The 25,483-nt window shown below is 46.1% G+C and overlaps 1 protein-coding gene across 1 annotated transcript; it reads left to right on the forward strand.

Moving 5' to 3' along the window:
• The first annotated feature begins 7,039 nt into the window (after nt 1-7,039).
• On the forward strand, nt 7,040-9,821 carry LOC109762032 (ABC transporter G family member 5). The gene has a single exon (XM_020320844.4). The coding sequence runs from the start codon at nt 7,063-7,065 to the stop codon at nt 9,586-9,588; it is 2,526 nt and encodes an 841-aa protein (XP_020176433.2). The 5' UTR covers nt 7,040-7,062; the 3' UTR covers nt 9,589-9,821.
• Nucleotides 9,822-25,483: the final 15,662 nt, after the last annotated feature.

The raw sequence follows: 25,483 nt of genomic DNA on the forward strand, positions 1-25,483 counted from the left end.
TCAAACTCCCGGATACCGGAGGTATACCTTTTGTGCTATCAAATGTCACAACATAACTGGGTGATTATAAAGATGCTCTACAGGTATCTCCAAAGTTGTTTGTTGGGTTGGCATAGATCGAGATTAGGATTTGTCACTCTGAGTATCGGAGAGGTATCTCTGGGCCCTCTCGGTAATACACATCATAAGAAGCCTTGCAAGCAATGTGACTAATGAGTTAGTTGCAGGATGATGTATTACAGAACGAGTAAAGAGACTTGCTGGTAACGAGATTGAACTAGGTATGAAGATACTGACGATTGAATCTCGGGCAAGTAACATACCGATGACAAAGGGAATAACGTATGTTGTCATTACGGTACAACCGATAAAGATCTTCGTAGAATATGTGGGAACCAATATGAGCATACAGGTTCCGCTATTGGTTATTGACCGGAGAGGTGTCTCGGTCATGTCTGCATAGTTCTCGAACCCGTAGGGTCCGCACGCTTAACGTTCGATGACGATTTTGTATTATATGAGTTATGTGATTTGGTGACCGAATGTTGTTCGGAGTCCCGGATGAGATCACAGACATGATGAGGAGTCTCGAAATGGTCGAGAGGTAAAGATTCATATATAGGACGATAGTATTCGGACACCGGACGTGTTCTGGGGGTATCAGGTACGTATCGGGTCACCGGAAGGGGTTCCAGGCACCCCCCACCCCGCGGCAAAGATATGGGCCTTATTGGGCCAAGAGCGGGACAGACCATCCCCTAGTGGGCTGGTGCACCCCCATATAGGCCGAATAGGAGGAGAAGGAAGGAGGGGAAGGGAGAAAGGAAAGGGGAGGATTCGGCCTCCCCCTTCCCTTCTCCCCCCTCTCTTTCCTTCCCCCTCCGACACTTATGGAAGGGAGGGAGGCCGACTTGTGGGAGGCGCCCAAGTATATATATATATATATATATATATATATATATATATATATATATATATAGGGATTGACTATTCGTCACCCTGGGTGAGGAATAGTTATTCTTCACCCCCCTCTCTTTTACCATGAATGCACCGTAATTTTACGTTTCGTAAATTTTATCTTATTTTCGACGTAAAAATAGACCGTAAGAAAATATATAATCACCGTAAAAAATATTTTATGTTATGTAAAATTACAAATGTAAAAATACAGTGTAAACTATACATAAACTATAATTTTTCTTGTCTTATGACCTATATTTTTATTTTCTTGTGCCAAATTTTACGTACTGAATCAATATGAATGTAAATATTTGAATTCCAAATGTAATTTAAATATGAAGTGATCGTAAGATTACCTCGGGTGAATAATAACTTATTCTGCACCCTGGGTGATGAATAGTATCACTATATATATATATATATATATATATATATATATATATATGGGGGCACCGCTAGAACACACAACATTGATTCCTAGCCGTGTGCGGCGCCCCCCTCCACAGTTTACGTCTCCGGTCATATTCACGTAGTGCTTTGGCGAAGCCCTGCGCGGATCACTTCACAATCACCGTCACCATGCCGTTGTGCTGACATAACTCTCCCTCGACACTTTGCTGGATCAAGAATTCGAGGGACGTCATCGAGCTGAACATGTGCAGAAATCAGAGGTGTCGTACATTCGGTGCTTGATCGGTCGGAACAAGAAGAAGTTCGACTACATCAACCGCGTTGTCAAACGCTTCCGCTTTTGATCTACGAGGGTACGTGGACACACTCTCCCCCTCTCGTTGTTATGCATCTCCTAGATAGATCTTGAGTGAGCATAGGATTTTTTTTTTGAAATTGCATGCTACGTTTCCCAACAACTGGATCATCGATGGATATTTGTGTTGGATGATATTCATCATGTAATAGTCACAACCTAGAGTGATACACAATAGTTCCAATTCATCAATGCAATGTAGGCATGTATTCCATATATAGTCATACGTGCTTATAATAAGAACTTGCATGTCATCTTTTGTCCTACTCTCCCATGGCAGCGGGGTCCATTAAAAAATCTAAGGGATATTAAGCCCTTCTTTTAATAGAGAACCGGAACAAAGCATTAGCACTTAGTGAATACATGAACTCCTCATACTACGATCATCTCCAGAGTGAATCCCAATTATTGTCACATTGGGGTCTACGGATCATAACACGTAATATGTGCATAGAACTTGCAGGATAGGATCAAGAACTCAAATATATTCATGAAAACATAGAGGGTTCAGATCTGAAATCATGGCGCTCAGGCCCTAGTGACAAGCATTAAGCATAGCAAAGTCATAACAATATCAATCTCAGAACATAGTGGTTACTAGGGATCAAGCCCTAACAAATTGACTCGATTACATGACAAATCTCATCCAACTCCATCACCATCCAGCAAGCCTACAAAGGAATTACTCACTCCCGGTGGTGAGCATCATGGAATTGTTGACGGAGAAGGGTTGATGATGACAATGGTGACGAATTCCACCCTCCGGAGCCCCGAACGGACTCTAGATCGGCCCTCCCGGTGAAGAACAAGAGGTGGCGGTGCCTCCGTATCGTAAAACGCGATGATTCCTTCTCTCTGATTTTTTCTCCCCGAGACGGTACTTATGGAGTTGGAGTTAGGGCTAACGGAGGCCTGAGGGGCCCACGAGCTCACAGGGCGCCCCCCTTGAGCTCGTGGCTCCTGGGTGGCCCCCACCAGTAGTTCTGTTTGCTAGTATTTTGATATATTCTGCAATTAATCCCCGTAAATTTTCAGCCCAATTCGAGAACTTTTATTTCTGCACAAAAACAACACCATGGTAGTTCTGCTGAAAACAGCGTCTGTCCGGGTTAGTTTCATTAAAATCATGCAAATTAATGTCCAAAACAAGAGCGAAAGTGTTTGGAAAAGTATATACGATGGAGACGTATCAGAATATCCCTATAAAATAGATAATAAGTGGCAACGTCAATATCTCGAATGCCGCTCATAATGTTTCAAAATACCAGCGACATTTGTGTATTCGCGACCGCTACTAATAGTACAATACTACTGGTGCGGGCTAGTGCTCGTACGTTAGTAGTTGGCTAGACTCAACTATCTGACCAACTAGCTAGAGTTAGTGCTATAGGAAGGTCGCACACGTCACCAGTTACTAGTCTCTCAATCTCACAAGATGCAACTCAAGAAAGTAGGAGATTGAAGAGAAGGGAAACAATGGAGGAGATCAACAATTGGCTTCAAGATCCATCCACAAAATCCCCCTTCACATATAGGGGTAATAAGGGTTTGGGGAGGTGGTTTGTGGTTCAAAAGAGTGGTAGAAATATGTATGAACAACTCCCAAACTAGTGGGAAAGAAGTGTTGGGAATTCTAGTAGAAACCAAAAAAATCGTCCTATGAAACTAAACCAAGATCAGTATGAAGATGTACGTTCAAGCTTAGATCTGATCTTTACCAACCACGAGTTGCATCGAAAGAAGAGTTGGTGAAGATCGTACTTGAAGTCCCTCGAACAAGAATCGAATGCACGAACCCTTTGTGGATTGCACATGTACGACACCAGTGATCTGGCATCGCATCACCATCCAGAGCTCGACGATACCAGAGTAGAAGAAGAGGGAGGATCATTCTTGCGGCATTTACAATTTTCTGGAGAACTAGAGGGAGTAAGGGGGGTGGCGCCTGAGATGCATGAGAACTTGTGTTTCAATAGGGGGCGTCACCTTGGGTATATAGGTGGAGGGAGGGGGAGGCTGACTTGGAGGAGGGGCCCCCTCCCTTGTGGTGGCGGCCGAGGGGTGGGACCCGCCCCTCCAACCCTAGCCGCACCAAGTAGGGATTTGGTGGCCAAGGGAAGGGGCACCATCGAATTGGACCATAAGGCACATATGGATGCTCCTATTAGGCCTTAGCCTATTTGGGCATCCCAGAGCACCTAGAATAATTCTAGAGGGACTCCTGGTAAACCTGGGGCCCTCCTATATAATTATTATCTCGTTCAAAACTTTTCCACCTTTTCGATTTTCTCAGAAACACTACTGGTTCTCTCTCGAAACAATTTTTGTTACCTTCAAATGTTTTTCGGTGATATTCTCCTAAACTCCTAACTCTTCTCATACTCAACAGATCAAAGGTTCTTAGCATGTGACCCTGCAGGTTATCCTGATAGACCCTGTAGGTTATCCTGAAATATAGACATGACCGAAATACCATTCGATCAATGATCAATAGCGGAACTATGGACATCGATGTTGAATCTTATACCCACACGAATGATTATTGAGTGAACCTATGGCTACCATATGCTATTCCTTTTGCTTCACGATACATTACAAAACCCGGGGTGAGATATATCGGCATCCCCGCCAGTCAAACACATTGGCACTATTCTAATCTCCTCATTACCGGTTTTGTTCTCTTTTCTTGTTCTCGTGTTCAGACCTCGTGATTAAGTCATGCTTTGTCTGGCCAGGCGATGATGAATACCGTCACATCGAGAGGGCCCTAAGAATATCTCTCCATCATATTACGGTTGACATTTCTGATGAACCTATAAGTTGCCGTTGTGATCACCCTATTACGGTTGACATTAAACAACCCAAAGTGCACCATCTAGTTTGGAGTGACTCGATACTATCATGGTCTACAGAATTGTGTATACATTAACTTTCCCGTGTTATGGACTATAGACTTGTGACAAAATTATCTCTTAGTATAACATACAACTTGGGTCAATTCAACATGAGTGTTCTTCCAACATCATGCCCTCATGTTGTCGGCATCATAGTTACACTTAACTATGCCATGATCAGGAAACATAATCATCATGCAACACTTTGAGCTAGTCCTAGAGGCAATACTAGGACTCTTATTTTACCGTTTATAAGTCTACATGTGCCCATGGGTTTTCTTCCGAACCTCTTGGTTTCCAAGGTTTGAGAACCATAGCAGTTATAACATACAATATAAATATAAATTATAATCTTGGAAATAAATAACAACACAATTATTATTGCCTCCAGGGCTTTTCTAACAAGAAGAATCCTTAAATAGGAAACCCCCAAAAATAGCAATCGGGCTTGAACAACACCTTATTGTACACCCCATGCCCACGGCATCAAATCCCGTTCACACGATCGACCCATAAACCACCCACAACAGAAACCAGAACATGCATAACTTTGTCATACGAATCTGATTTTGATGATCATGGAATCGTTGTAAAAGCTATGTACAAGCCCAAGGCCCTCGCATAGAGAAACACCTAAGATCAGTAAGAAATAATGATGCAAAAGATGCAAAGGTTTGAGCACTCTACATACCACGTGATCAATCTACTCGCTTGAAAGTCCCTCTTGATATTACGACTATCAAACATATAACCAGTCTCCCACCAAGCACCACGAGACCGGCAAAACTAGGAAAACCTAGCTAAGTTATACCTTTGCCTTGTGCATTCCACTTGAGCTTGATGATGACGTTTAATGCTTATCTCAAGATGGAAACCTTTTCTTGATCACGATCTTCGATGAAGATTCTAGATTTTCCTCCGCATGATGCAATGAGGGAAGCCTTCACTTAAGCACTTGTGAGCACATCTTCACATGTACATTATCACCATGTGTACCTCAAGCTTCAAAGCATATAATCTCCAAATGCTCATCTTGCACTTGCACTTCTCGAACTCGATAACCATCACCACTTGATGTCATCAACACATAGACTACATGAAACCTTTTGATGCAAGCCCATGAGAAACATGTAACCCACATAAACATAACAAACACATAGAAAGGGTTAGTTCGCAAAGCACACATTACTTACCATACCATAGATCACTTGATCCCACACGGTACATTGCTTGTGCTTGTGAGTTAACCATCTAGTATACACTCTTCTAGATTCATCTTGATCAACCAACATCTCTACTTCATGCTTCATTCTTGGTTTCTTGAAATCCACGCCGAGCGGTTCGCCTCTTTCGGCAGCACGACCATCTTCCTGCATGTAGTGCCGTAGCCAAGTTTCACCCACGCCCCAGGCCAACATTGTGTGTACAATAGCCAACGTACAGTCAATGAAGAAAGCAGGCTCCACGCCCCATGCCATGGCCTGGCTGCCCTGGGCCTGGCTACGCCTTGCCTGTGTGCTGTTGTAGTGCCGCCGGCGATCGATCTGTTGTCAATAGCCAAGACCAAGTGATGAGCCCCACAAATGACAGGATGAGACGGAGCGAGCCCCAATGCATGGAAGAAAATCTTATACGAGCTGGTCATACGCTACATCCCAGTAGACCCCATCGACCAGATGACACGTGGTTTTGTAAATCTCAAAGCAACCAAAGAACTCAACTTCATGCTGCAGTGTGAGTTGACCCAAATGTGATGGTTATTAGTAATTACCTCGTGGCTGCTGGTCGCACCTACCAGGATTTTTCAGTGCTATTGATGGATAATGACGATACCAAGTAACCCAAGCACCCAACGTGTCTGCTAGTTCTGCAATCGCAAGAGTGGTCAACAGCTTATTATTTATGCATTAAGTAATCATTACAGCACTGCAAAACAATAAACCCAACATGGTGTGCCACACAAAGATATCAGATATTTCCATCTTAGCAATAACGGAGAAGCTGCCGGTGAGACCCGAAACCATCCAAGGAGGCAGTCCAAAAGGACTGACATTTGATTTAAATTTCGCCTCCAAATTTCCTGACTCTGGCCAACACCACCTCCCCCAACCTCCCCAGCGGTGTCAGCGTTAGCTGCCCATTTGGTGAGCTTTGGCTGAGCTACACTTAACCACCTCGGCGCCATTTCTTGCGCGCGGGCGCGCACAGCGCGAGAGCCCTCCACCCACCGCAACCACCTTCTTGACCCCCTCCTAAACCCAAGCTACCGCGGCCGGTTTCCCGCTCAGATTCCTCCGGCCTCGCTTCCGTGGCAACTTAACTGAATCCAACAAACAGCAAGAAGCCCCACGAAGACGCCAATCGCGATCCCCCCCTCGCTCGCCAACCTCATCTGATTGCATGCTCCTCTCGGGTTGACTCCCCAAATGGGGAGCTATAAGAATGGTTACTGGTACGATGCTTAGAGTCCAACCAGCTCCATCGACCTCTCTCTCCCTCTCTCCCTCTCTCGCCGCGGCAGCCACAGCGAGGTGGCCCGGCCCAGTGTGCGAGCTAGATTTATACGCGGGGAGCGCTGAGCCGAGCAAGATGTCGCGGTTTGTCGACAAGCTGCCGTTCTTCGACCGGAGGGCGTCGCCGATGGAGGAAGCCGATGATATCCCGCGCAGCGGCCTCCTCCACCTGCACGGCGGCCACCACCACTACCAGCACCACCACCAGCCGCAGACCACCTTGATGGCGCCCGAGCCGTCCCCGCCCACGACCAAGCAGTCCTCCTCCACTCTGGCGCAGCTCCTCAAGCGCGTCAACGAGGCGCGCAGCGACGCCTCGTCGCCCAACTCGTCCCCGTCCCACTACACCATCGAGCTCGGAGCCTCCATGCCGGGCTCCACCGGCAGTGAGAGCGACCACACCAGCCTCACCGGTGTCGGCGACGGCACGCTGCTGCCGTTCGTGCTCAAGTTCACCGACCTCACGTACAGCGTGAAGCAGAGGAAGAAGGGCCCCTGCCTGCCCTCGCTGCCGTTCCGCCGCGGGGACGCGGAACCCGAGGCGCCACGGATGAAGACGCTGTTGGATAATATCTCCGGGGAGGCCCGGGAGGGCGAGATCATGGCGGTGCTCGGTGCCAGCGGGTCCGGCAAGAGCACGCTCATCGACGCGCTCGCCAACCGCATCAGGAAGGAGAGCCTCCACGGCTCCGTCACGCTCAACGGCGAGTCCATGGACAACAACCTGCTCAAGGTCATCTCGGCGTACGTGATGCAGGACGACCTCCTGTACCCGATGCTCACCGTGGAGGAGACGCTCATGTTCTCGGCCGAGTTCCGCCTGCCGCGCTCCCTCCCCACCAAGGAGAAGAAGAAGCGGGTGCAGGCGCTCATCGACCAGCTCGGCCTGCGCAACGCGGCCAACACCATCATCGGCGACGAGGGGCACCGCGGCGTGTCGGGCGGCGAGCGCCGGCGCGTGTCCATCGGAGTGGACATCATCCACGACCCCATCGTGCTGTTCCTCGACGAGCCCACCTCCGGGCTCGACTCCACCAGCGCCTTCATGGTGGTGAAGGTGCTGCAGCGCATCGCACAGAGCGGCAGCGTCGTGGTCATGTCCATCCACCAGCCGAGCTATCGCATCCTCGGCCTCCTCGACCGCCTCCTGTTCCTGTCCCGCGGCCAGACTGTGTACTATGGCCCTCCTGGTTCGCTGTCGTCCTTCTTCTCGGACTTCGGCAAGCCCATCCATGACAACGAGAACCCGACCGAGTTCGCGCTCGACCTCGTCAGGGAGCTCGAGACCATGCCGAACGGGGCCTGCGACCTCGTAGAGCACAACAAGTCATGGCAGAAGCGCATGGGCCCGAAGATGAAACACGCCGATGACGGGAACGGCGGGAAGCCATCGCTCTCTCTTCAGGAGGCCATCAGCGCCAGCATCTCTCGCGGGAAGCTCGTGTCCGGTGAGACCGACGGCAATGTCACGGTGCCCTCGCCGTCGTCCGCCCCGGCGTCCGCGGTGGCCAAGTTCGCGAACCCGTTCTGGATCGAGATGGGGGTGCTGACCCGTCGCGCGTTCCTCAACACGAAGCGCACGCCGGAGATCTTCGTCATCCGCCTGGGCGCGGTGCTCATCACGGGGTTCATCCTGGCGACCATCTTCTGGCGCCTAGACGACTCGCCCAAGGGCGTGGAGGAGCGGCTGGGCTTCTTCGCCATCGCCATGTCCACCATGTTCTACACCTGCTCCGACGCGCTGCCCGTGTTCCTCAACGAGCGCTACATCTTCCTCCGGGAGACGGCCTACAACGCGTACCGGCGGTCCTCGTACGTGCTCTCCCACACCATCGTCGGCTTCCCCTCGCTCATAGTCCTCTCCCTGGCCTTCGCGGTCACCACGTTCTTCGCCGTGGGGCTGGCCGGCGGCGCCGAGGGGTTCTTCTTCTTCGTGGCCATCGTGCTGGCCTCGTTCTGGGCCGGGAGCGGGTTCGCGACGTTCCTGTCGGGCGTGGTGACCAACGTGCAGCTGGGGTTCCCCGTGGTGGTGTCGACGCTGGCCTACTTCCTGCTCTTCAGCGGCTTCTTCATCAACCGGGACAGGATCCCCAAGTACTGGCTGTGGTTCCACTACGCGTCGCTGGTCAAGTACCCGTACGAGGCGGTGATGATCAACGAGTTCAGCGACCCCGGGCGGTGCTTCGTGCGCGGGGTGCAGATGTTCGACAACACGCCGCTGTCCGTCCTGCCGGCGGCGATCAAGGTGCGGGTGCTGCGGGCCATGAGCTCCTCCCTCGGCATCAACATCGGCACGGCGACGTGCATCACCACCGGGCCGGACTTCCTGAAGCAGCAGGCCGTCACCGACCTCACCAAGTGGGACTGCCTCTGGATCACCGTCGCCTGGGGCTTCCTCTTCCGCATCCTCTTCTACATCTCGCTGCTGCTCGGGAGCAGGAACAAGAGGAGGTAGAGCGCGTGATCGAGCGGATCATCTTCTTGGATCCCTCGCCTTTACTGGCGCGAGCAATGTGGGATGGGGCTGTCTCTCAGTCATCTGTAATTTTTCTTTGTTCATTTTTTTTTCGATTTTTTACTTAACTGCGTGTGATTAAGATGGGGAGGGAGATGTTTGCTGCGTGTAAATTTGTTTCTAAGTTGTAACGATATCATGGCAAGTTGAAAGTTGAAACTGTAGTCCGACTATATGATTTTCCCGCCATCTTCCCTCTACATTTGAAACTTCAAGTTGAGAGGTGTCGACTTTGTTTGGGTATGATTGTGCTGTAGTGTGCTCCATGACGAAGAACGATGGGGAAGGTATTGGTGTGACGCATATAAGCACACATATGTTTGGTGAGCAGAAGAAATTCGACTTAGCAACCAAATCCTACCAACATGATGCATGGAAACACGGAACAAACACGCTTGGCAGCCCTTGGTAGTTGTAGCTACTCGGTTGCTCCTGTTGCCATATGTATGAAATTCTCGGCGGATGACTTCATGAAGTTGGCACCTGCGTCGGTTTGTTTGCACTATTGGGGAGGTGACCCACAGAAACCCTAGCGCCGCCGCCAAGAACATTGATTCACCCCCTCTCCATTGTTGGAGGATGTTACTAGCAAATCCCGCATGAAGGATGGTTGCAGCAGGGTTGTTCTGGTATGTTCGCGTATGTATATGCCTATTTTCAAGCTGATCGTTGGTTGTTTTCTCCGCTGGCAGGGGCTGCTTGGAGTAAATGAGGCGGTGCCACTCCACCCCCTCCCCGCTCAATTACGTGATTCTCCTCTTTCCCGATGTTTCGGCTCAAGGCGGATTTTGAGTCATCCACCCAAACATCATCTTCCCCCGTCCGATATGATGCTTTGCCTTCAAATCCAATGCTTTTGTTGCCGGATGTAGCTCTTTGGCTGCCCGTCGCCTTCTCCCCGTTTAGTCGTACAGTGGCCTTTGTCGGCAAGCTTCCATCCTATTTCTAACTTGCTAGCACATGCACATATTATTTTTCTCTTGTTGTTTGGATGACGACGGCCATGATATGATAGCATGCTAGTCGCGCCGCACAACGTTGTTGTAGTCATCTTAAACCTAGCATTTGTTCTTGTGCAAGTTATGGACTTGTGCTTCTACTATCGTGATCGTGATCATTGCTCCTGGATGTTGCGAGCCCTTTCAGTGTATGATTAATTCTTTTATACATGTTGTTGTCCCATGCTTTGTTCTTAGCTTGGGTTGCTTGTGTCTATCTAGGTCATAGGTCGTTGGTGGTTTCGCCGGTGATCCTTAGGTCACATATCATTGTTTATATTGTGGCTACTTTGAGGGTGTGCCATCTTTAAGGTTGCACCTGTTATGTCATTTTTGGCAATCTAAACTTCTTTCTATCTATCTAAATGAATACACACGGTTTTCCTGCATGGGTTGAAAAAATTCAACGAATGCGCACGTCGAGGGTGTTTTTCGTAGTACCTAACGGTAGTCGGTGGTCGCTCGTAGATTTGTATGATAGTGGGGCATTACCTTATGTTACCATATGGACACGAGGCACAAGTTTTACTCAAGTACAGGCCCCTGTTGCACGTAAAATCCCTACGTCCTGCTTATATGGGATTATATGACCAAAGTATTACAATGTGGGTGGACGACAATGTGATAGGCAAGTTAGATGTGCTAAGCTAGGGCTTCAGAAGAGTGTGGAGTGAGATCCCTCGTCTTGGTCAGACGCCTTTATATAGAGGTCTCGGTTGGTGGCTGTCATACCATCCTCCTAATCTTCTAGCCTTGCACACCGTGCACTCCTCCATGGTAGTCATACATGTTGGGGAACGTAGTAATTTCAAAAAAATTCCTACGCACACACAGGATCATGGTGATGCATAGCAACGAGAGGGGAGAGTGTGTCCACGTACCCTCGTAGACCGAAAGCGGAAGCGTTAGCACAACGCGGTTGATGTAGTCGTACGTCTTCACGATCCGACCGATCCAAATACCGAACGTACGTCACCACCGAGTTCAGCACATGTTCAGCTCGATGACGTCCCGCGAACTCCGATCCAGCAGAGCTTCACGGGAGAATTCCGCCAGCACGACGGCGTGATGACGGTGATGATGTTGCTACCGACGCAGGGTTTCGCCTAAGCACCGCTACGATATGACCGAGGTGGAATATGGTGGAGGGGGGCACCGCACACGGCTGGAATAGATCAACAGATCAACTTGTGTGTTCTAGGGTGCCCCCTGCCCCCGTATATAAAGGAGCAAGGGGGGAGGCGGCCGGCCAGGAGGAGGGCGCGCCAAGGGGGGAGTCCTACTCCCACCGGGAGTAGGACTCCTCCTTTTCCTTGTTGGAGTAGGAGAGGGAAGGAAGGGAGAGAGGAGGAGAAGGAAAAAGGGGGGCGCCCCCCTCCTTGTCCAATTCGGACTAGAGTGGGAGGGGGGGCGCGGCTGCCCTGGCCGCCCCTCCTCTTCTCCCACTAAGGCCCATGAGGCCCAATTAACTCCCCGGGGGGTTCCGGTAACCCCCCCGGTACTCCGGGTTTTCTCCGAAACCACTCGGAACACTTCCGGTGTCCGAATATAGTCGTCCAATATATCGATATTTACGTCTCGACCATTTCGAGACTCCTCGTCATGTCCGTGATCATATCCGGGACTCCGAACTACCTTCGGTACATCAAAACACAAAAACTCATAATACCGATCGTCACAAAACTTTAAGCGTGCGGACCCTACGGGCTCGAGAACTATGTAGACATGACCGTGACACATCTCCGGTCAATAACCAATAGCGGAACCTGGATGCTCATATTGGCTCCTACATATTCTACGAAGATCTTTATCGGTCAAACCGCATAACAACATACGTTGTTCCCTTTTTCATCGGTATGTTACTTGCCCGAGATTCGATCGTCGGTATCTCAATACCTAGTTCAATCTCGTTACCGGCAAGTCTCTTTACTCGTTCCGTAATGCATCATCCTGCAACTAACTCATTAGTCACATTGCTTGCAAGGCTTATAGTGATGTGCATTACCGAGAGGGCCCAGATCAACAAGTACCTTCGGAGACACCTATAGAGCACCTTTATAATCACCCAGTTACGTTGTGACGTTTGGTAGCACACAAAGTGTTCCTCCGGTATACGGGAGTTGCATAATCTCATAGTCATAGGAACATGTATAAGTCATGAAGAAAGCAATAGCAACATACTAAAAGATCAAGTGCTAAGCTAACGGAATGGGTCAAGTCAATCACATCATTCTCCTAATGAAGTGATCCTGTTAATCAAATGACAACTCATGTCCATGGCTACGAAACTCAACCATCTTCGATTAACGAGCTAGTCAAGTAGAGGCATACTAGTGACACTATGTTTGTCTATGTATTCACACATGTATTATGTTTCCAGTTAATACAGTTCTAGAATGAATAATAAACATTTATCATGATATGAGGAAATAAATAATAACTTTATTATTGCCTCTAGGGCATATTTCCTTTAGCCTCCCACTTGCACTAGAGTCAATAATCTAGATTACACAGTAATGATTCTAACACCCATGGAGTTTTGGTGCTGATCATGTTTTGCTCGTGGAAGAGGCTTAGTCAACGGGTCTGCAACATTCAGATTCATATGTATCTTGCAAATCTCTATGTCTCCCACCTGGACTTGGTCCCGGATGGAATTGAAGCGTCTCTTGATGTGCTTGGTCCTCTTGTGAAATCTGGATTCCTTTGCCAAGGCAATTGCACCAGTATTGTCACAAAAGATTTTCATTGGACCCGATGCACTAGGTATGACACCTAGATCGGATATGAACTCCTTCATCCAGACTCCTTTATTTGCTGCTTCCGAAGCAGCTATGTACTCCGCGTCACACGTAGATCCCGCCACGACGCTTTGTTTAGAACTGCACCAACTGACAGCTCCACCGTTCAATGTAAACACGTATCCGGTTTGCGATTTAGAATCGTCCGGATCAGTGTCAAAGCTTGCATCGACGTAACCATTTACGACTAGCTCTTTGTCACCTCCATAAACGAGAAACAAATCCTTAGTCCTTTTCTGGTATTTCAGGATGTTCTTGACCGCCGTCCAGTGATCCACTCCTGGATTACTTTGGTACCTCCATGCTAGGCTAATAGCAAGACACACATCAGGTTTGGTACACATCATTGCATACATGATAGAGCCTATGGCTGAAGCATAGGGAACATCTTTCATTTTCTCTCTATCTTCTGCAGTGGTCGGGCATTGAGTCTAACTCAACTTCACACCTTGTAACACAGGCAAGAACCCTTTCTTTGCTTGATCCATTTTGAACTTCTTCAAAATTTTGTCAAGGTATGTGCTTTGTGAAAGTCCTATCAAGCGTCTTGATCTATCTCTATAGATCTTGATGCCTAATATGTAAGCAGCTTCACCGAGGTCTTTCATTGAAAAACTCTTATTCAAGTATCCTTTTATTCTATCCAGAAATTCTATATCATTTCCAATCAGCAATATGTCATCCACATATAATATCAGAAATGCTACATAGCTCCCACTCACTTTCTTGTAAATACAGGCTTCTCCAAAAGTCTGTATAAAACCATATGCTTTGATCACACTATCAAAATGTTTATTCCAACTCCGAGAGGCTTGCACCAGTCAATAAATGGATCGCTGGAGCTTGCACACTTTGTTAGCTCCCTTTGGATCGACAAAACCTTCTGGTTGCATCATATACAACTCTTCTTCCAGAAATCCATTCAGGAATGCAGTTTTTACATCCATTTGCCAAATTTCATAATCATAAAATGCGGCAATTGCTAACATGATTCAGACAGACTTAAGCATCGCTACGGGTGAGAAAGTCTCATCGTAGTCAATCCCTTGAACTTGTCGAAAACCTTTCGCAACAAGTCGAGCTTTATAGACAGTAACATTACCGTCAGCGTCAGTCTTCTTCTTGAAGATCCATTTATTCTCAATGGCTTGCCGATCATCGGGCAAGTCAACCAAAGTCCACACTTTGTTCTCATACATGGATCCCATCTCAGATTTCATGGCCTCAAGCCATTTTGCGGAATCTGGGCTCACCATCGCTTCTTCATAGTTCGTAGGTTTGCCTTGGTCAAGTAACATGACCTCTAGAATAGGATTACCGTACCACTCTGGTGCGGATCTTACTCTACGAGGTTCATTAGTAACTTGATCTGAAGTTTCATGATCAATATCATTAGCTTCCTCACTAATTGATGTAGGTGTCACAGGAACCGGTTTCTGTGATGAACTACTTTCCAATAAGGGAGCAGGTACAGTTAGCTCATCAAGTTCTACTTTCCTCCCACTCACTTCTTTTGAGAGAAACTCCTTCTCTAGAAAGGATCCATTCTTAGCAACGAATGTCTTGCCTTCGGATCTGTGATAGAAGGTGTACCTAACAGTTTTCTTTTGGGTATCCTATGAAGACACATTTCTCCAATTTGGGTTCGAGCTTATCAGGTTGAAGCTTTTTCACATAAGCATCGCAGCCCCAAACTTTAAGAAACGACAACTTTGGTTTCTTGCCAAACCACAGTTCATAAGGCGTCGTCTCAACGGATTTTGATGGCGCCCTATTTAACGTGAATGCAGCCGTCTCTAAAGCATAACCCCGAAACGATAGCGGTAAATCAGTAAGAGACATCATAGATCGCACCATATCTAGTAAAGTACGAATACGACGTTCGGACACACCATTACGCTATGGTGTTCCGGGTGGCGTGAGTTGCGAAACTATTCCGCATTGTTTCAACTGTAGACCAAACTCGTAACTCAAATATTCTCCCCCACGATCAGATCATAGAAACTTTATTTTCTTGTTACGATGATTTTCCACTTCACTCTGAAATTCTTTGAACTTTTCAAATGTTTCAGACTTATGTTTCATTAAGTAGATATACCCATATCTGCTCAAATCATCTGTGAAGGTGAGAAAATAACGATACCCGCCGCGAGCCTCAACATTCATCGAACCATATACATCAGTATGTATGATCTCCAACAAGTCTGTTGCTCGCTCCATTGTCCCGGAGAACGGCGTTTTAGTCATCTTGCCCATAAGGCATGGTTCGCAAGTACCAAGTGATTCATAATCAAGTGATTCCAAAAGTCCATCAGTATGGAGTTTCTTCATGCGCTTTACACCAATATGACCCAAACGGCAGTGCCACAAATAAGTTGCACTATCATTATCAACTCTGCATCTTTTGGCTTCAACATTATGAATATGTGTATCACCACTATCGAGATTCAACAAAAATAGACCACTCTTCAAGGGTGCATGACCATATAAGATATTACTCATATAAATGGAACAACCATTATTCTCAGATTTAAATGAATAACCGTCTCGCATGAAACAAGATCCAGATATAATGTTCATGCTTAACGCTGGCACCAAATAACAATTATTTAGGTCTAAAACTAATCCCGAAGGTAGATGTAGAGGTAGCGTGCCGACGGCGATCACATCGACTTTGGAACCATTTCCCACGCGCATCGTCACCTCGTCCTTAGCCAGTCTTCGCTTAATCCGTAGTCCCTGTTTCGAGTTGCAAATATTAGCAACAGAACCAGTATCAAATACCCAGGTGCTACTGCGAGCTCTAGTAAGGTACACGTCAATAACATGTATATCACATATACCTTTGTTCACCTTGCCATCCTTCTTATCCACCAAATACTTGGGGCAGTTCCGCTTCCAGTGTCCAGTCTGCTTGCAGTAGAAGCACTCAGTCTCAGGCTTAGGTCCAGACTTGGTTTTCTTCTCTTGAGCAGCAACTTGTTTGCTGTTCTTCTTGAAGTTCCCCTTCTTCTTCCCTTTGCCCTTTTTCTTAAAACTGGTGGTCTTGTTGACCATCAACACTTGATGCTCCTTCTTGATTTCTACCTCCGCAGCCTTTAGCATCGCGAAGAGCTCGGGAATTGTCTTATCCATCCCTTGCATATTATAGTTCATCACAAAGCTCTTGTAGCTTGGTGGCAGTGATTGAAGAATTCTGTCAATGACACTATCATCCGAAAGATTAACTCCGAGTTGAATCAAGTGATTGTTATCCCAGACATTTTGAGTATATGTTCACTGACAGAACTATTCTTCTCCATCTTGCAGCTGTAGAACTTATTGGAGACTTCATATCTCTCAATCCAGGCATTTGCTTGAAATATTAACTTCAACTCCTGGAACATCTCATATGCTCCATGACGTTCAAAACGTCGTTGAAGCCCCGGTTCTAAGCCGTAAAGCATGGCACACTGAACTATCGAGTAGTCATCAGCTTTGCTCTGCCAGACGTTCTGAACATCGTCAGTTGCATCTGCAGTAGGCCTGGCACCCAGCAGTGCTTCCAGGACGTAATTCTTCTGTGCAGCAATGAGGATAATCCTCAAGTTACGGACCCAGTCCGTGTAATTGCTACCATCATCTTTCAACTTTGCTTTCTCATGGAACGCATTAAAGTTCAACGGAACAACAGCACGGGCCATCTATCTACAATCAACATAGATAAGCAAAATACTATCAGGTACTAAGTTCATGATAAATTTAAGTTCAATTAATCATATTACTTAAGAACTCCCACTTAAATAGACATCCCTCTAATCATCTAAGTGATCACGTGATCCAAATTAACTAAACCATGTCCGATCATCACGTGAGATGGAGTAGTTTTCAATGGTGAACATCACTATGTTGATCGTATCTACTATATGATTCACACTCGACCTTTCGGTCTCAGTGTTCCGAGGCCATACCTGTATATGCTAGGCTCGTCAAGTTTAACCCGAGTATTCTGCGTGTGCAAAACTGGCTTACACCCGTTGTAGATGAACGTAGAGCTTATCACACCCGATCATCACGTGGTGTCTCGACACGACGAACTTTGGCAACGGTGCATACTCAGGGAGAACACTTTTTATCTTGAAATTTAGTGAGAGATCATCTTATAATGCTACCATCAATCAAAGCAAAATAAGATGCATAAAAGATAAACATCACATGCAATCAATATAAGTGATATGATATGGCCATCATCATCTTGTGCTTGTGATCTCCATCTCCGAAGCACCGTCATGATCACCATCGTCACCGGCGCGACACCTTGATCTCCATCGTAGCATCGTTGTCGTCTCGCCAACTATTGCTTCTACGACTATCGCTACCGCTTAGTGATAAAGTAAAGCAATTACAGGGTGATTGCATTGCATACAATAAAGCGACAACCATATGGCTCCTGCCAGTTGCCGATAACTTGGTTACAAAACATGATCATCTCATACAATAAAATATAGCATCATGCCTTGACCATATCACATCACAACATGCCCTGCAAAAACAAGTTAGACGTCCTCTACTTTGTTGTTGCAAGTTTTACGTGGTTGCTACGGGCTGAGCAAGAACCATTCTTACCTACGCATCAAAACCACAACGATAGTTCGTCAAGTTAGTGTTGTTTTAACCTTCTCAAGGACCGGGCGTAGCCACACTCGGTTCAACTAAAGTTGGAGAAACTGACACCCGCCAGCCACCTATGTGCAAAGCACGTCGGTAGAACCAGTCTCGCGTAAGCGTACGCGTAATGTCGATCCGGGCCGTTTTATCCAACAATACCGCCGAACCAAAGCATGACATGCTGGTAAGCAGTATGACTTGTATCGCCCACAACTCACTTGTGTTCTACTCATGCATATAACAACTACGCATAAAACCTGGCTCTGATGCCACTGTTGGGGAACGTAGTAATTTCAAAAAATTCTCTACGCACACACAGGATCATGGTGATGCATAGCAACAAGAGGGGAGAGTGTGTCCACGTACCCTCGTAGACCGAAAGCGGAAGCATTAGCACAACGCGGTTGATATAGTCGTACGTCTTCACGATCTGACCGATCCAAGTACCGAACGTACGGCACCTCCGAGTTCATCACACGTTCAGTTCGATGACGTCCCGCGAACTCCGATCCAGCAGAGCTTCACGGGAGATTTCCGTTAGCACGACAGCGTGATGACGGTGATGATGTTGCTACCGACGCAGGACTTCGCCTAAGCACCGCTACGGTATGACCGAGGTGGAATATGGTGGAGGGGGGCACCGCGCACGGCTGGAATAGATCAACAGATCAACTTGTGTGTTCTAGGGTGCCCCCCTGCCCCCGTATATAAAGGAGCAAGGGGGAGGCGGCCGGCCAGAAGGAGGGCGCGCCAAGGGGGGAGTCCTACTCCCACCGGGAGTAGGACTCCTCCTTTTCCTTGTTGGAGTAGGAGAGGGAAGGAAGGGAGAGAGGAGGAGAAGGAAAAAGGGGGGGCGCCGCCCCACCCCTCCTTGTACAATTCAGACTAGAGGGGGAGGGGGCGCGCGGCTGCACTAGCCGCCCCTCCTCTTCTCCCACTAAGGCCCATGAGGCCCAATTAACTCCCCAGGGGGTTCCGGTAACCCCCCGGTACTCCGGTTTTTCTCCGAAACCACTCGGAACACTTTCGGTGTCCGAATATAGTCGTCCAATATATCGATCTTGACGTCTCGACCATTTCGGGACTCCTCGTCATGTCCGTGGTCATATACGGGACTCCAAACTACCTTCGGTACATCAAAACACAAAAACTCATAATACCGATCGTCACAAAACTTTAAGCGTGCGGACCGTACGGGTTCGAGAACTATGTAGACATGACCGAGACACGTCACCGGTCAATAACCAATAGCGGAAACTGGATGCTCATATTGGCTCCTACATATTCTACGAAGATCTTTATCGGTCAAATCGAATAACAACATACGTTGTTCCCTTTGTCATCGATATGTTCCTTGCCCGAGATTCGATCGTCGGTATCTCAATACCTAGTTCAATCTCGCTACCGGCAAGTCTCTTTACTCGTTCCGTAATGCATCATCCCGCAACTAACTCATTAGTCACATTGCTTGCAAGGCTTATAGTGATATGCATTACCGAGAGGGCCCAGAGATACCTCTCCGACAATCGGAGTGACAAATCCTAATCTCGAAATACGCCAACTCAACAAGTACCTTCGGAGACACCTGTAGAGCACCTTTATAATCACCCAGTTACATTGTGACGTTTGGTAGCACACAAAGTGTTCCTCCGGTAAAGGGGAGTTGCATAATCTCATAGTCATAGGAACATGTATAAGTCATGAAGAAAGCAATAGCAACATACTAAACGATCAAGTGCTAAGCTAACGAAATGGGTCAAGTCAATCACATCATTCTCCTAATGATGTGATCCCTTTAATCAAATGACAACTGATGTCCATGGCTAGGAAACTCAACCATCTTCGATTAACGAGCTAGTCAAGTAGAGGCATACTAGTGACACTATGTTTGTCTATGTATTCACACATGTATTATGTTTCCGGTTAATACAATTCTAGCATGAATAATAAACATTTATCATGATATGAGGAAATAAATAATAACTTTATTATTGCCTCTAGGGCATATTTCCTTCAATACGACTCCCTTTGAGAAAACGAGGGGGCTCACCCATATAAGTCGGTCGGCAGGGCATGGGCATGTTGTGCCCATGAGGCGAATACGACCCAAAATATAGTATGTGCGGCACAAAAATACGGTGGAACCATTTCCCCTTGATGGTGCAAGCAAACAATACAAGATGGTTCACAGAAAACTCGTACATCAAGAGAAGTGGTGTCGCCCTGCTTACATTGTATCAACTAATTACTTTCCACTATTCAGTTGTGAATGCGTCCAGTACAAACATATGAGTCTTCTTTGCGCTCATATTTTGAAGGTCCATTCTTTTCAATCTTTACGCATATATTCATTCACTAACATTACAAATTATATCCCTATATTCTACTATCAGGTGATAACTTACTTGGATATTTCTAACGTATCATAAAATCATATAATGAAAAGATGAACAGTCAACGCTCGTGACATTCTTCCTGGTGATCTAGTCATGTACCAAAAGGATCATGCTTTACCTGCACACAATGCATTCTATCATCGGGCACTTTATGTGAAAGCCCTTGAGGTAGTTCGACTTGGTGATAGCCCTTATGTAGAATCTTACGAGATTGCTATGCATGGTTTTGACAAACTTGATTCTACACTTAGCCCTTATGCAGACATAGATGGCAATGGTCTTTAGACAAGAAAAATGCTCTCAGCCAAACAATCACAATAGTGGTTGACAAAAGAGTCTTTAGATCATGAATTCACACCTGGACCACAATCAAATGAACCCATTGACATTTTAGCTCCTCCCAAAAAACTTGGATCTGAATTTCCAACATCATCATGTTCAAGACCGCCTTATGAGAAGAACACACAATGAACTAAATTCTGCACAATTTCTCGTGAGAAAGGTCATACCCGTGCAACCTGTCCTCAAACAGCTCATTTACCAAAGCAACCAAGAAAAGCTCTGATATGCAGCTCTTGTAATATTCTGTTGCAAAAGAATATCAACGGACATCATTGGCTGCAAAAGTTGGGAATTCTTCTAATGCAACATGATATCATTGTTGGAGCCTTTTCCTTGTATTTAATAATCCATGTACTTCATTCCTCACACACAGAAGACTTCTTCCAATCATTGTTGGAGCCTTTTCCTTCTATTTTCATATACATTACCTTTGTTTATTTGTTCGACCTTTTAAATTGATCACTTTACTTATTATTAATATCTTGTTTAAATTTGTTTCATCATAATATACACACCTTTGATGAACAATACAAAATGTACTTCAAACAATACCTTCTTCAAAGATTACACAAAGTACTTGTCTCTAACTATTGATGTTCATTCATATAATGCATTAAATGCTTATATAAACTTTTAGCAAATAAGTTCAGTACTTATTCAACTTCTTTTTGCGTTAGTTGCTTCTACTTATAAATCAATTTTTTAACATATTATGATGCTTTACGGCTTTACCGTATTGCATATTGATCATAGTGAACTTTGAATTCCATCTATTAAGCTAAATCTAAGTCATCTTATGTTAATAATTAAACTTTATTCCTTTTATTGCATCCAGTACGAATGTCTTTATATCATATTCTTACACTATATTTTATCCAATTTCAAATAAATTCTTCAACTTACCTCAATGCAACTTTTACATATCCTCAAATATTTGGATAGTACACAATTTTAATATGACAGCTCCTTCTTGTACAAACTTCATAATCCAAGCATGACAATCGACAACCGATATTCATCAACCCTTCATCACTATGCCCAATGTTTCGGAAGTTTAGACTACTTAATGATTCCACGAGCATTTCGAGCGTGCCAAGGTGACCTACTGATATGTTTTAACTTGTAAATGTACCTACCAGTGCACGGGACAAAGCACAACTCGATTTGATTATCTACGTATCTTTTTCGTCTATTTTGATTAATCTGCCCTAATAGTAGCTAAGCCCTTTATAATAGAGGAAATCATCATTGGCTAATGAAATTTCTTTTTAAATGCAAGAAAAATCCATCAATTTCGTTATGTAACGGTTGTTCCTATTCATATATCTTCAACTTACAAATGTTAATGTTTTGAAGGAAACTTTTTTTCAAATCAATTTTATTATGGTTTGATTATAAATTTCTTGTACTTGATACATATGTGGAATTATTAACCAAAACTCCCTCTGTTCCAGAATATAAGGTGTATTGGTTTCCATGCAAGTCAACCATTTAAATGTTTGACCAAGATTATAGAATTAAATAACAACGTACCTAACACATAAAATATGAAACTACTTTTCATGATGGAGCAAATGATATAAATTTCATATTGTGAATATTGATATATTTTTCTAAAAACTCGGTCAAACATGCACTCATTTGACTTTTGAAAAAGTAAATACACCTTATATAAAGGAACAAAGGGAATAATACCTTTTTTCAGGAACCGGAGCCCAGAGTCGGTGGCGCGCGACAGACCCATCTAGGGTTTACCTATGTACAAGGGTTTTCTCGCGCCGCGGTCACCACCGTGATCTGAAAAAATTAGGTCCCCTCGCCTCCGGCTTCCATCTTGGCGCTGAGAGGGGGGGGGGGGCTCGGACCTTCAAGACCTTTATGTTCTTCGTCAACGTCTAGTGATCATCATAGTTTTGTGACAATAAATTTTCACTCGTTTTTTTTGGCGGTGCCATAAGGTTAGAGAGTTTTCCATCCTTGCAAATCCGATTATTCGGATCTGATGAGTTTATGTTGCTGTGTCAAACTTTTTTTGTTGGTGTGATTCTTTGTAGGGGTGAAATATTTCATCGACACCATGGTGAAGATATAGTGATTCGAAGACCTGCACTTCTAGACGATCATGCACGGCCCAAGTACATTCATCGATCAAGGCTTCCCATCTTTTTGGATGGGCAAGTCAAGGCGGTTTCAAGAATCATTGTTGGTAATGTTCATGTGGGTGAAAGAGTTACAATTTTTTTGCTTCAATCCAATTGCAGCTTCTTTATCCAAGTCTTTGGAGTATTTCTTCGAGCAGAGATGGATATCAGGAAGAATGTGTTTTTAAGAGATTTCATTCTAATTCTTAGTCATAGGAATTACTTTGTATTTTCTTGGATTTTAAATTCAAATCAGTGTACATGTAATTGTTATGAATATGAATAAAGTTACAGGTGTTTCTAAAAAAAGTAACCATTATACACAAATTCCAACTGACATAATTTCTTGAATACCATGTTTGTTCTCGTTTCCACTAGTAGAAAACTGACCTTTCATCCGGAGCACTAGTCTCGGCCGTGCTTGGGCCTGGGACTAATGTGAGCATTAGTCCCGGTTCCAACGGCTAGGAGCGGACGGGGGCACGCCCTGGATTAGTCCCGGTTCAAATGGGAACTCTAGTCCCGGTTGGTGATACCAATCGGGACTAAAGGGGTTGCGACAGGCTGAGGCCCCTGCGAGCCCCTTCACCAATCAGGACTAAAGATAGACCTTTAGTCCCGGTTGGTGATACCAATCGGGACTAAAGGGGTTGCGACAGGCTGAGGCCCCTGCGAGCCCCTTCACCAATCAGGACTAAAGATAGACCTTTAGTCCCGGTTGGTATCACCAACAGGGACTAGAGATATCTCTATATAAAGCTGCTTCGTCTAGCCCGAGTCCAAGCTTTCTCTCCTCTCTGTTTCCTTCCCCAAGCTCGAGTTCATCCTCCATTTTTACCAAAATTTGTCAAGATTGGAGGCACCCCATCTATCCAAGGGTTCTAAAAGATTAGCAACTTCATCCTTTCATCTCTCATTGCTAGTTTAGCTCATTTCATGCTCTATAAGTATGGTGATTTGTGGGTTTTAGTTTGGGAGTAATTACGTGGAAGTTTATTTGATTTATATGCAATTTGAGCTCAAATTAACTTTCTAGTTTGCATATGTGTAGGTGTGATTTACTTAGTGCCTTACCGTCCCCGTCCTCACCGCCGTCGATCGCCCGCGTTGTCCCGTCGCCGGCACCCGGCACCCGACGCTAGCTCACTGCCACGTGGAGTGGCCTTAGTCCCGGTTGGTGACACCAACCCGGACTAAAGGTCCTCCAGCCCCCAGCGTGTGCTCGCGGCCACGTGGAGAGACTTTAGTCCCGGGTTGTGGCCAACCGGGACTAAAGGCCCATTTCGTTGTGCCGGTTGGTGACCCGAGCCTAAAGATCGTTACCAACCGGGACTAAAGCCCCATTTTCCCACTACTAGGGAAAAGCCTATACACAGTGAAAGGATCGATATGGTTGACTAGAGGGGGTGGGTGAATAGGCGACTAACAATTTTTAGCTTTTCTTTACCAATTTAAACTTTGCATCAAAGTAGGTTGTCTAGATATGCAACTAGGTGGACAACCTATATGATGCAACAACAACAAGCACACAAGAAAGCAAGGGAGAAAACACAAATAAGCTTGCACAAGTAAAGGGACAGGATAACCAAGAGTGGAGCTGGTGAAGACGAGGATGTGTTACCGAAGTTCCTTCCTTTTAAAGGGAAGTACGTCTCCGTTGGAGCGGTGTGGAGGCACAATGCTCCCCAAGAAGACACTAGGGCCATCGTATTCTCCTCACGCCCTCACACAATGCGAGATGCCGTGATTCCACTATTGGTGCCCTTGAAGGCGGCAACCAGACCTTTACAAACAAGGTTGGGGCTCTCTCCACAACTTAATTGGAGGCTCCCAACGAAACCCCGGAGCTTCACCACAATGGAATGTGGCTCCGAAGTGACCTCTTCCATCTAGGGTGCCCAAGCACCCAAGAGTAACAAAATCCACACAAGAAAGTATGGGGGAATCAAATATCCTTTGGTGGAAGTGTAGATCTAGGTCTCCTCCTTCAATCCCTAGCAAATCAACGAGTTTGAGTGGCTAGAGAGAGAGATCGGGCAAGAGAGCTTTAATGGCAATAATGGAGGAGAGAGAGAGGGAAGAGGTAGGTGGGAGGTAGGAGAAGCAGCTCCTTAAATAGCCCCCCCCCCCAAGATCCAACCATTATGTGCAGAAACGCATAGGAGCGGTACAACCGGTGGCGCACCCGGTAGTACTGGTTTATCGGAACAGACCGGAACAACCGCTCAACTACCAGGCCACATACAGAAAGTAAACCCCTCAGGCCGGTACTTGGAGCGGAGGTTGGACCGGAACTATCGCTGGGCCAGCAGTTCCTAGGCGGTGGGGGTCCGAGGCGGTACTACCGCCCTGAACACTGGTAGTACCGGTTTATCAAGAAAAACCGGAACTACCGTTCCACCACAGGTCTACCACCGTACCCGGTATAGAAGGGAGTCACCCCTGAGCGGTACTTTGAGTGGTGGTAAGACCGGAACTATCGGCCAGCGGTACAACCGCTCAATGAAGCG

Source organism: Aegilops tauschii, chromosome 4 (genome assembly GCF_002575655.3).
Source record: "Aegilops tauschii subsp. strangulata cultivar AL8/78 chromosome 4, Aet v6.0, whole genome shotgun sequence".
Taxonomy (NCBI): Eukaryota; Viridiplantae; Streptophyta; class Magnoliopsida; order Poales; family Poaceae; genus Aegilops; species Aegilops tauschii.